The 12,500-nt window shown below is 44.1% G+C and overlaps 1 protein-coding gene across 1 annotated transcript in view; it reads right to left on the bottom strand.

The window, feature by feature from the left end:
* LOC123501673 (histone-lysine N-methyltransferase, H3 lysine-79 specific-like) overlaps positions 1–12,500 on the bottom strand; it is a 40,463-nt gene that overhangs the window by 13,566 nt on the left and 14,397 nt on the right. Inside the window, 7 exon segments of the mRNA XM_045250644.1 lie at positions 1,710–1,751; positions 3,538–3,644; positions 3,916–4,193; positions 5,427–5,602; positions 6,213–6,353; positions 9,672–9,735; positions 10,144–10,218. Of these exon segments, the coding sequence (XP_045106579.1) occupies positions 1,710–1,751; positions 3,538–3,644; positions 3,916–4,193; positions 5,427–5,602; positions 6,213–6,353; positions 9,672–9,735; positions 10,144–10,218 (883 nt within the window).

The raw sequence follows: 12,500 nt of genomic DNA, 5'->3' as shown, positions 1-12,500 counted from the left end.
GTAGAATCATCATCATCATCAGCAGCAGTAGTAGTAGTTGTTGTAGTAGTGATGTTTTGAGGCATTTGGGAAGGTTTTAGGGATATTTGGGGACATTTAGGGAGGTTTCAGGGATATTCAGGAAAGATTTAGGGATATTTGGGAAGGTTTAGGGATATTTGGAAAGGTTTAGGGATATTTGGGAAGGTTTAGGGATATTTGGGAAGGTTTAGGGATATTTGGGAAGGTTTAAGGAAGGGGAATACAAAAAAATGAATTAATAAGAGCAGTAGCAATAAGTAACAATAATAACAGCAATAATAATAATAAAAGTAATAATAATAACTCAATTTAATTTTTTCCAGCAATTTAGGCAAGTATTTCGCCCCGCCCCGGCCGCCCCGCTGCCCCACCCTACCCGAGGCAAGGGAGGGGAGAGGGGGACGGGAGGGGTCGGGTCGCTGTGGGTTGTGGTGGTGGACATGACCCAATAACTGAGGTCAGCCTGTGCCCTCAACCGACGTGAGACTGAAGCTGCCCCGCCACGCCCCGCTCTGCCCCGCCATGCCCCGGTCTGCCCCGCTGTCCACTGTTCTGTCCAGCCATGGCCCCGCTATGCTGCTTTGGTGCTCTGCTGTCCCACACCTCACAGCAATATCTCTCTCGCCTCACAGCATTATCTCTCTCTGACCTCTGACCTTCCTGTCCTGCCCTGTTCTGTAATGCCTTGCCTCACCATAGCCTTCCTAACCTCTCACCTCACCACAGCCTTCCTAACCCAACCTAACCTCACCACAGCCTTCCTAACCCAACCTAACCTCACCACAGCCTTCCTAACCCAACCTAACCTCACCACAGCCTTCCTAACCCAACCTAACCTCACCACAGCCTTCCTAACCTAACCTAACCTCACCACAGCCTTCCTAACCCAACCTAACCTCACCACAGCCTTCCTAACCTAACCTCACCACAGCCTTCCTAACCCAACCTAACCTCACCACAGCCTTCCTAACCCAACCTAACCTCACCACAGCCTTCCTAACCCAACCTAACCTCACCACAGCCTTCCTAACCTAACCTAACCTCACCACAGCCTTCCTAACCCAACCTCACCACACCTCACCACAGCCTTCCTAACCTAACCTAACCTCACCACAGCCTTCCTAACCTAACCTAACCTCACCACAGCCTTCCTAACCCAACCTAACCTCACCACAGCCTTCCTAACCTAACCTAACCTCACCTCACCTCACCACAGCCTACCTAACCTAACCTCACCTCTCCACAGCCTTCCTAACCCAACCTAACCTCACCACAGCCTTCCTAACCCAACCACACCACAGCCTAACCCAACCCAACCCAGCCTTTTTAATTTTTTTTTTCTCATTCCCAGCATGGCTAACCTATCCTAACCTAGTGTTTTTTCCCCAGCCTACCCAACCCCTAGCCTAACCTACCCAACCCAACCCAACCCCTCCCAAAAAAACTAGCCTAGCCTAGCCTAGCCTAACCTAGCCTAACCTAACCCCAAATTCTAAACCTAACCTAACCCAAACCCTTAACTTAAATCTGTGTTGTGGTGTTCTAAATAGTGCCACCCCTCACCCCAGCCTAACCTACAATGAGAGGGGGGGCGGGGCGTCATGGGGCAGGGGCAGGGGGACGGTTCGAGACGGGGCGGGGATGAGCGAGCCCCCAGAACAAGTTGGCAACCGTTCCCCTGGACTTACCCTCAGTTTTGGGTTCTTAAGTCTTTGGAAATATCGCTCCAACTGAAAGAAGGAAGAGATAAACCAATCATTATGACCAATTGTAGCGATCACCCATGATGCCAAACCAAACACAACGCAACTCAACACAACACAAACCAATGGAACTCAACGCAATGCAACGTAACGCAATGCAGCTCAAAAACAGAACACAATTCGATAAATCTTAATAAGTGAATGATGGGAACTTAATGATGTCAAACCAAACACAACGCAACTCAACACAACACAAACCAATGGAACTCAACGCAACGTAACGCAATGCAACTCAAAAAACAGACAAACAATTCGGTAAATTTTAATAAGTGAATGATGGGAACTTAATGTCAAACCAAATCAAACACAACGCAACACCGCAACTCAACGCAATGCAACTCAAATACAGAAGACACAACTCGGTAAATTTTAATAAGGAATGAACGATTTAACTTAATGACAATACAATTCAATGCAACTCAAATACTGAATAAACAACTTGGTAAACTTAACAAGGAATTGTGGGTAGTGTGTTGAATGATGGGTAACTTAAAGACAATGCAACTCAATGTAACACAACACAACGGGACTCAAGTGTTGGCAGGAACTCAAGGCAAAGACACACAACTTGATAAACTTAACAGGGAATTGTGGATTGAATGAATAATAATAATAATAATAATAATAATAATAATAATAATAATAATAATAATAATATAGAGGAAGAGATTTTTTTTCATATATAATTTGGAATTTTGTGAGGGCATTTCTTTATGGTGGTGATGGTGGTGGTGAGAGTGGTGTTGATCAGTCATACATACATACAAACACACACACACACACACATATATATATACACACACCCCAGTCAGTCAGTCATGTGTGTATGTGTGCGTGTGTGTGTCCAGTTTGACCTTCAAGTGATGAATTTTTGTTGCCTGAACCATCCAGTGTTTCCATATTTCAAGTCTCTAAGTAAGTTGTGTGTTTGCCCTACGTTTGTGTGTCTATCCAGTGAAGGGTTGTCGTTTATGATAGGCAAGTCTTTCTCCTGTTGTTTAGTGACTCTGCCCCTCCCACACTGTAAGGTCTTCCATCTCCTCTATTGGTTTTCACAAGTTCCCTCACTTTTCTGCATTAAATTCCATCTCCCATTTGTTGGTCCAGTGGTGTGTCCTTTTGGAGTGTTTGTATAGCATTTCACAATCCCTGGTGTCATTTTCCACTTGTTTCACTTTGTCTCATCTGCAAATAAGCTTCTATAACAGTCCACCTCACCTACCATGTCACTGATCTACACCATGAACATTACAGAGGCCAGAACTATTCCCTGTGCACCATTCTGATTCCTCACCATTTATCACTGTTCTCATTCTATCCTTTAAGATGTTTGTGATCTAATCCACTACTTTTCCCTGTAAACCACCCAATATATTTCTTATTATCCATAGCAATTTCTAATGTGGTACTCTATCAAAAGCCGTTTTTAGATCCAGGTAGACAGTGTGCCCATCCATCCCTCTCCTGAATTACGTCCATAGCTCTCCTGTACAAACTCAACACATTTTTGTGACAACACCTTCCACTTCTCAAACCAAATTGTCGTCCAGTCAGTGTATGTGACTCTTACACCTGGTCCAGCCTCTGCTATGTCTGTGTGCGTCACTCTGGCAGTCAGAAAACTAAATCTCTCACTCACTCACTCACACACACACACACACACACCACCACCCCACAAACAACAACTACCACAACAACAACAACAGTAACAACAACAACAACAGTAACAGTAGCAGCAGCAGTCTTCCCTCACCTTGGTCCGGTCAATGATGTGCAGGAAGTACGAGACCGGCCGGCCCGTCCACGACACAGACCCCTTCATTGGTGACAGCTCCGACACATGCATGATGGTGCCGATGTCTGCGTGGTGACGACGGTGGTGGTGGTGGAGGAGGAGGAGGAATAAAGGAGGTAGTAGTAACGGTGGTGGTGGTGGGTGAGAGAAAAGGTGATGGAGAGGAGATGAGAGAGAGAGAGAGTTAGGAGGAGGAGGAGATTTAGGAAGAGATGGAGAGGGGAGAGAAAAAAATAATCATCAATAACAAAATTGACCAAATATCACCACTAATAACAACAATAATAATAATAATAATAATAATAATAATAACAATAATAATCAATAAATACTGACCACTAAGATTCCTGTCGGTGATCCTGAAGTTGAGAGGACAGAAGGACTTTGAGGAGACAATACGCGCTCCATCCTTGAGGTCCGCAAACACTTCCTTGAGCATGTGGTCGACGTGCGGCCCGAAGGCAAAGTTGTTGACAAAGACAATGGAGGAGCTGGTGATGCCGTCGCGGTGCTCCTTCTTCAGAAAGTCACCCTTGCGGAGCCGGTACTCGCTGTGACGCTTCCCGTACCAACGCATCCACTTGCAGTACAGCCGGTCCATCTCCAGCGCGTACCTGCCAGGGGAGAGGCGGGTGTCAGTGTACCTATGGGGTTAAGTGAGGGAAATGTGTGTACCTGTGGGGAGGAGGCAAATGTGTGTACCTGTGGGGATAAGTGAGGGAAATGTGTACCTGGGGGATTACTGAGGGAAATGTGTGTACCTGTGGGGGGAGAAAATGTGTGTACCTGTGGGGTGGGTGGGAAATGTGTACCTGGGGGTTACTGAGGAAATGTGTGTACCTGTGGGGGGGGGGGGAAATGTGTGTACCTGTGGGGTGGGGGGGGAAATGTGTGTACCTGTGGGGATTAGTGAGGGAAATGTGTGTACCTGTGGGGTGGGGTGGGAAATGTGTGTACCTGTGGGGATTAGTGGGGAAATGTGTGTACCTGTGGGGTGGGGTGGGAAATGTGTGTACCTGTGGGGTGGATGGGAAATGTGTGTACCTGTGGGGGGAAATGTATGTACCTGTGGGGAGGAAATGTGTGTACCTGTGGGGGGGAGGAAATGTGTGTACCTGTGGGGATTAGTGAGGAAATGTGTGTACCTGTGGGGGTGTAAGGAGGGAAATGAGTGTACCTGGGGGATTAGTGAGGGGGGGAATGGGTGTACCTGGCAGGGAGTGTGTGGGGAAATGGGTGTACCTGGCAGGGAGTGTGTGGGGAAATGGGTGTACCTGGCAGGGGTGTGTGGGTAAATGGGTGTACCTGGCAAGGGGTACACAGGGATATAAGTGTATCTGTAGGAGGTGTATGGGGATATAAGTGTAGCTGGCACACAGGTACACTGACATCCCCACATAACCCCTACAGGTACACTCATATCCCACACACCCACTGCCAAACACACCCAAACACCCTGCTACACCCTACAAACACTTTATTACAATCAAAACACCTCCAAATTTTGCTACACCCTGCCAAACACACCTAAACACCCTGCTACATCCTAACATCACTTCATTTCAATAAAAACACCCCAAAATTTTGCTACACCCTGCCAAACACACCCAAACACCCTGGCAAGCCCCTGTGTACTCAAATGCAATGTGTGTCTGTTTGCTACACCCACAAATGCATTCAAACACACCCTGCTTGCTACACCCACAAATGCACTCAAACACCCTGCTTGCTACACCCACAAATGCACTCAAACACACCTTGCTTGCTACACCCACAAATTCACTCAAAACACACCCCAACACCCTCAAAACACACCCCAACACCCTGGCAAGCCTCTGTGTACTCACTTGCAAGGTGTCTCTGCCTTCTCGATGCCAACGCAGACCTTGCATGGAGTGAGCGCGGCCATCTGCAGCACTACCTGACCCACACCTGAGCCAAGGTCCACAAACGTGTCCTCTTCAGTAATGTGAATCTGGTCTATCATTTGACATATCAACTCAAATGAGGTCTCCCCGTACACCTGTGGAGAAATGGAGGGTTAGTGGTGTTGTGTGGTGTTGTGGTGTTGTGGTGTGGTGGTCTATCATCTGATGTATCAACTCAAATGAGGTCTCCCTGTACACCTGTAGAGAGATGGAGAGTTAGTGGTGTTGTGTGGTGTTGTGTTGTGGTGGTGAGGTGTTGTGGTGTGGTGGTGTGTGTGGTCTATCATCTGACATATCAACTCCAAATCAGGTCTCCCCATACACCTGTGGAGAAATGGAGAGTTAGTGTGGTGTGGTGTTGTTGTGGTATGGTGGTGTGGTGTTGTGTGTGGTCTATCATCTGACATATCAACTCAAACAAAGCCCTGTCAGGAACAGTAGACCCCCTTAAAGAACACCCCCCACACACCCCAATGTCATACCTCCAGGTGTTTCTCTGGACATCAAAAAGACCCTCAGGAACAGTAGACCCCTAAAAACACCCCTTCAAGACTGCCTGAGAACCCCCCCATGGCTTACCTCTGGGGAGAAAGGTTCATACTGACTGAGTTTCTTCAGACCCCAAAAAGACCCTCTCAAGAACAGTAGACACCCCAAAATAGACCCCTTCAAGATCCCAAGGACCCGCACCGTCCCATGGCTTACCTCCGGGGAGAAAGGTTCATACTGGTTGAGTTTCTCCGGGTCAACGACAGCGTGGTTGTATATCTGGGTGAGGATGTGTTTGAGCATGCCCCGCGATGGCCGCTTGTTGAGGCGCGTGGTGGGCAGGCTGGTACCTTTCTCCTGCACCAACACAGGGCACAAGGCACAGGGCACAAGGCACAGGGGGAGAGAGAGAGAGAGGGTATTAGTTAGTGTTGGTGGTAGATTTGTGTGCCATTAGACCACTTTATTGACATTAGCAAGGGTGTATGGAGGGCAGAAGATTAATGGCCACAGTCTTCACTATTTTAACCCCTTCAGTACTGGGACACATTTTTACCTTGAGGTTTGTGTACCATTAGACCATTTTATTGACACAGTCTTAACTATTTTAGTTGAGTTTTGTGTACCATTAGACCATTTTATTGACATTACCAAGGGTGTATGGAGGGCACAAGATTAATGGTCACAGTCTTCACCATTTTAATCCCCCACATGAGTTTGTGAAGCTGTAGAAAGTCACCAAATAGTCACCACAAGGAGTAGGGAAACACTTCATGCTACTGAAGGGGGGGGGGGGGCATATTAGAGTCAGTCTAAATATAGAACTAGAAAATAAAAGCTTGTTTGCTGATATTCTTGCTTTCATTCTCTCTCTCTCTCTCTCTCTCACACACACAAACAGTACATATAGGAATTTATAGAGGTGGTGGTGGTGGTGGTGATTGTTGTTGTTGCTAACGTAGTAGTAGTAGTAGTAGTAGTAGTAGTAGTAGTAGTAGTAGTAGTAGTAACAAGATATAGAAAAACAACAATAACATTAGTGGTGGTGGTGGTGGTGGTGGTGGTGGTGATGATGATGATGATGGTGGTGGTGGTGGTGGTGGTGGTGGTGGTGGTGGTGGTGATGATGATGATGATGATGATGATGATGATGATGATGATGATGGTGGTGGTGTTAATAAATACCAAGAATTAAAATGACGCATGTTAAGCCATTTAAAAAGTTGAGCAACATTTCCTCTCTCTCTCTCTCTCTCTCTATTTCCGGGTTACTCACACATCCATTCATTCCTCTGACTCACCACGCACACACACACACACACACACACAGACAGACAGACAGACACACACACACACACACACACACACACAAGGTCATGAAGATTTTGTTTCTTTCATAACAGGAAAACTTAGTAGTAGTAGTAGTAGTAGTAGTAGTAGTAGTAGTAGTAGTAGTAGTAGTAGTAGTAGTAGTAGTAGTAGTAGTAGTAGTAGTAGTAGTAGTAGTAGTAGTAGTAGTAGTAGTAGGAAAATCAATAAATTCCTTTTCATTCAAAGGAAACAAGCAAACAATTTAAGAGAGAGAGAGAGAGAGAGAGAGAGAGAGAGAGAGAGAGAGAGAGAGAGAGAGAGAGAGAGAGAGAGAGATGTCAGGATGAGTAATAAGTATTAAGAAGTGTGTGTGTGTGTGTGTGTGTGTGTGTGTGTGTGTGTGTGTGTGTGTGTGTGTGTGTGTGTGTGTGTGTGTGTGTGTGTGTGTGTGTGTGTGTATGAGGAGATGAAGTCACCAGCATTCAGCTTACTGTACGCTGCATCTTGGAAGTCTCACACTCATATTGATAAGAAATTCAGTAGCATGACGTGTTTCCCTATTCCTTGTGGTGACTATTTGGTGACTTTGTACAGCTTCACAAACTCATGTGGGGGATTAAAATGGTGAAGACTGTGGCCATTAATCTTGTGCCCTCCATACACCCTTGCTAATGTCAATAAAATGGTCTAATGGTGCACAAAACTCAAGGTAAAAATGTGTCCCAGTACTGAAGGTGTTATGGGTGTTTTTACGGTTCTGGTGATGGATTGGCAATATTTCTAGTTTAATAAAAGGAGAAATACTCTTGAACACCCCGCTAATCATCTGTGTGGCCTTGCAAAACTGTCGCGGTGAGAGGGCAAGGCGTAATTACTTGTGCTTTGAAGAGTATTTTTGTGGTCCTGGTGATGGATTGGTGAGATTTCTTGTTGATCAAAAGCAGCGGTGGGCGCGTTACTGGATATCGGGTAGTCGGGGACTGCTTCTCCGGACCTCGAAACGCAGATAGTCAGTACTTGTACTTTCGCGCCTAAATTTTTTTTCCCTTGGTCCGGTACCGCACCTCCGCACCCTCACCTCCGGTACCGTACCCAAAATTATTAAAGCGCGCCCGAAAAATCTACTCCGCATCTCAAAAAATAAAACAATATACAAACCAATAATACATCAGCTTCATTTAAATATATATATATATATATATATATATATATATATATATATATATATATATATATATATATATATAACGAAATGGGGATTATGTATGCTTGCAATCATTGTAATGTATGTACGGTTAGCAGTAACTGGAAGTCATTGTAACTTATTATCATTATTATTATTATTATTATCATCATCATCAGAGAGAGAGAGAGGGGGGGAAGCATGCTTGGACCTAAATGAGTGACGTCACTCAAATGGCGGGAAAACATGCCTAGTCGCTCAGACCGCCAAATCGGCCCCAAGTAATGATTTATTTTCTTCCTTGAAAGTCTCAGGTGCGGAAGCATGGATTCAAAATTTGGTTTTTCTTCAGCTGTCTCAGGTGCGGAGTATGGACTCAAAATATCGCTTTTCCGTACCTGTTACTTCCGCACTTCGGACCTCCGCACCTCGTTTGGTGGTCCGCAGGTACGGAGGTGCGGACCAAGGTACGGAAGTGCCCAGCTCTGGTTAAAAGGAGATACACTTGAAAACCCGGCTAGCTGTCTCTGTGGCCTTGGGAAAGTGTGGTGAGAGAGCCGCGCATTTTTCAATATAGATCTTAGTGAGAGAGGAAGTGAGTGCGTCAGTGCGTAGGGTGACGGAACAGAGAGAGAGAGAGAGAGAGAGAGAGAGAGAGAGAGAGAGAGAGAGAGAGAGAGAGAGCGTGGGAAGAATAAAATCATAAAAATAAAACCATAAAAATATAAAGTAAAAAAAAATATTTACAACTATAACGAATGTGAGTTATGACACGCTCTCTCTCTCTCTCTCTCTGGGTAAGTGTGTGCATGCAGGTGTCCGTGTGTGTGTGTGTGTATGTTGGGTGGTGGTGGTAAATCAATACTCTCTCTCTCTCTCTCTCTCTCTCTCTAGGATATGCGATGACGCTGCGTTTTAGGATGGTAGGTACTCTCTCTCTCTCTCTCTCTCTCTCTCTCTCTCTCTCTCTCTCTCTCTCTCTCTCTCTCCTGACTCACTGACTGACTGACAAAGGTAAAACTGATTTATTTATTCGCTAGGCTCTCTCTCTCTTTCTCTCTCTACTTACCAATCATTTATCCATTTTTTTTCATTTCTCTCAGGTTTGTCTTAAGAAAAATTAGATAAACATATGCACAGTACATCTCTCTCTCTCTCTCTCTCTCTCTCTCTCTACTTACCAACTGCAGGACGGAATCTATGGCACGGTTGTACTTGTCACACAGCTGCCGCATACTCTCATAACTGTTGTAGTAGTGGTGGTGGTGGTGGTGGTGGTGGGGAGGAAAAAATATATAGATTAGTAACATCTTTTATTATTATTATTGTTAGTAGTAGTAGTAGTAGTAGTAGTAGTAGCAAGACGTTAATATAGGTCAGTAGTAGCAGCAGTAGTAGTGATGATAATTGTAGTAGTAGTAGTAGTAATTGGAAGACGTCAGTAGTAGTAGTAGTAGTAGTAGTAGTAATTTGAAGACAGGTATATATATAATCAAATTTAAACGTATTATCTCTCTCTCTCTCTCTCTCTCTCTCTCTCTCTCACACACACAATCCTGACGAGGCAAAAGGTGACTCTGACTAATATATAAGGTACTTTTACTCACTCTCTCTCTCTCTCTCTCTCTCTCTCTCTCTCTCTCCGTGTCTTACCTTCTGGTGTCATAGTCAGACAAAATGTTGACCTCCATGGCTCGCTTCAACTCCGGGATGTCCTCACACACCCACCTGCAACACAAACACACATTGCAACACTCAGTAACAACACTATTAACACAACAACAACAATAACAACAATAATAATAATAACTCACTCTTTCTCTCTCTCTCCCCTGAAACACAAACATATATTAATAGCAACAATAATAACAATAACAACAATAATAATAACAATAATAATAATAATAATAATAATAATAATAATAATAACAGTAACTCTCTCTCTCTCTCTCTAGCAACATACCTTTAGTACAACAAATAATAATAACAATAATTATTCTTTCTCATTATTATTCAACACACCTTAGAAACACACACACACACACACACACACACACACACACACATTGGCCGGCCCGGTAGCTCAGTGGTTAGAGCGCTGGCTTCACAAGCCAGATGACCGGGGTTCGATTCCCCGGCCGGGTGGAGATATTTGGGTGTCTCTCCTTTCACGTGTAGCCCCTGTTCACCTAGCAGTGAGTAGGTACGGGATGTAAATCGAGGAGTTGTGACCTTGTTGTCCCGGTGTGTGGTGTGTGCCTGGTCTCAGGCCTATCCCAAGATCGGAAACAATGAGCTCTGAGCTCGTTCCGTAGGGTAACGTCTGGCTGTCTCGTCAGAGACTGCAGCAGATCAAGCAGTGAATTACACACCGGGTAGAGTAGTGGTTAGCACGCTCGACTCACAATCGAGAGGGCCGGGTTCGAGTCCCGGTAAGCGGCGAGGCAAATGGGCGCGGCTCTTAATGTGTGGAGTGTGTTCACCTAGCAGTAAATAGGTACGGGGTGTAACTGGAGGGGTTGTGACCTCGCTGTCCCGGTGTGTGGAGTGTGTTGTGGTCACAGTCCTACCCGAAGATCGGTCTATGAGCTCTGACCTCGCTCCGTAATGGGGAAGACTGGCTGGACGACCAGCAGGCGACCGAGGTGAATACACACACACACACACACACTGTATTGTATGACTGACCTACTTCTGTTCCTTGCAATACAAACAAAACAACGCGAGGCAGCAACACTATCTTAGCAACACACGGGAGGACAGTCCGTCTCAATACTGCCGATCTTGCAACACTATTGGTAATATATGATCTTTGCAACACAAATCAATGCTATGCAACACTGCCAGCCTATCATAAGATTATTGCAACACTGTATATAAGCAACACAACACTAGAAACACGGCCAAAGTGCTACATACTGATTATTGCAACTCAAAATGACAATAGTTGATCTTTCCAACACACCAATACAATAAAACACAATAAAATAGCCCTAAACATTATTCCTGCAACTTAAACTGACAACACATCCTTACCAAAACTAAAGAATAGAGATGTACCGATGCATCGGTATCGGAATCGGCGGTATCGGCCCATTTTTTGGGTATCGGTATCGGCTTATTTTATGCCGATACTTGCGATACCTAAAAGGAATTTAGTACTTAGTGATATATTCGATATAAGATATTGTTGATACCAAATTAATATAATACGGCGTATTGAGTTTCCGTGGTGACTACCGTATGTCATAGAATACTGCTTGCTGTGGTAATAAGCCACAACCTAGAAATTGGACCGTGTATGAAACGCGTATAGGCTGAACTCCGGCATCCTGTCACACGGTCAGTCATGAGTCACCAGTCACCAGTCACCACGCATTCTCACGACTCACTGTCTCTCAGTCAGACGCTGCTCCTCCACCCACACAAAGTTCACACAACTGAAAAGCTTAGGTTTTTCAACTATAACCTAAGAATGTCAAACTTCAGATATCGAGAATCCAACAAAATAATTTGGTGTGTATGTATATATATATATATATATATATATATATATATATATATATATATATATATATATATATATATATATAGATAGTTAGGTATTTTTCATTATTGTAAATAACAGCATATCCTTATTTGCTTTATAATTAAGAGTGGTAGTGGTAGCCTTTTCCAAGCTCGAATTAAATATGTATATTAACTTTAATGCAAGTTTAATTTTTGAGTTACTTGTGTTAACCTAAGGATGTAAAAATTCCATAACTAAGAAAGTAACGATTCTGTTTTGTAATCATGTGCATTGTGTATAATTTGTTGCATATTAATTATTTAAGATCATAGCAATACACTAGAAATTTAGAATAAACTAAACTTTTTTTCTATTTAATTGAAAAGATTAGGTGAAAGCTCATGTTTCTGAATTGGTCTACTAATGTGTAATGAATTAATATCAAAGGATGTCAGATTTAATTAAAGAGAAACATACACAACAAAATGAGTTTCTTTTG

The sequence above is a fragment of the Portunus trituberculatus genome, chromosome 2, assembly GCF_017591435.1.
Source record: "Portunus trituberculatus isolate SZX2019 chromosome 2, ASM1759143v1, whole genome shotgun sequence".
NCBI classification, from domain to species: Eukaryota; Metazoa; Arthropoda; class Malacostraca; order Decapoda; family Portunidae; genus Portunus; species Portunus trituberculatus.
The sequence above is the reverse complement of the archived record's forward strand: the minus strand, read 5'-3'. Positions and strand labels throughout refer to the sequence as shown.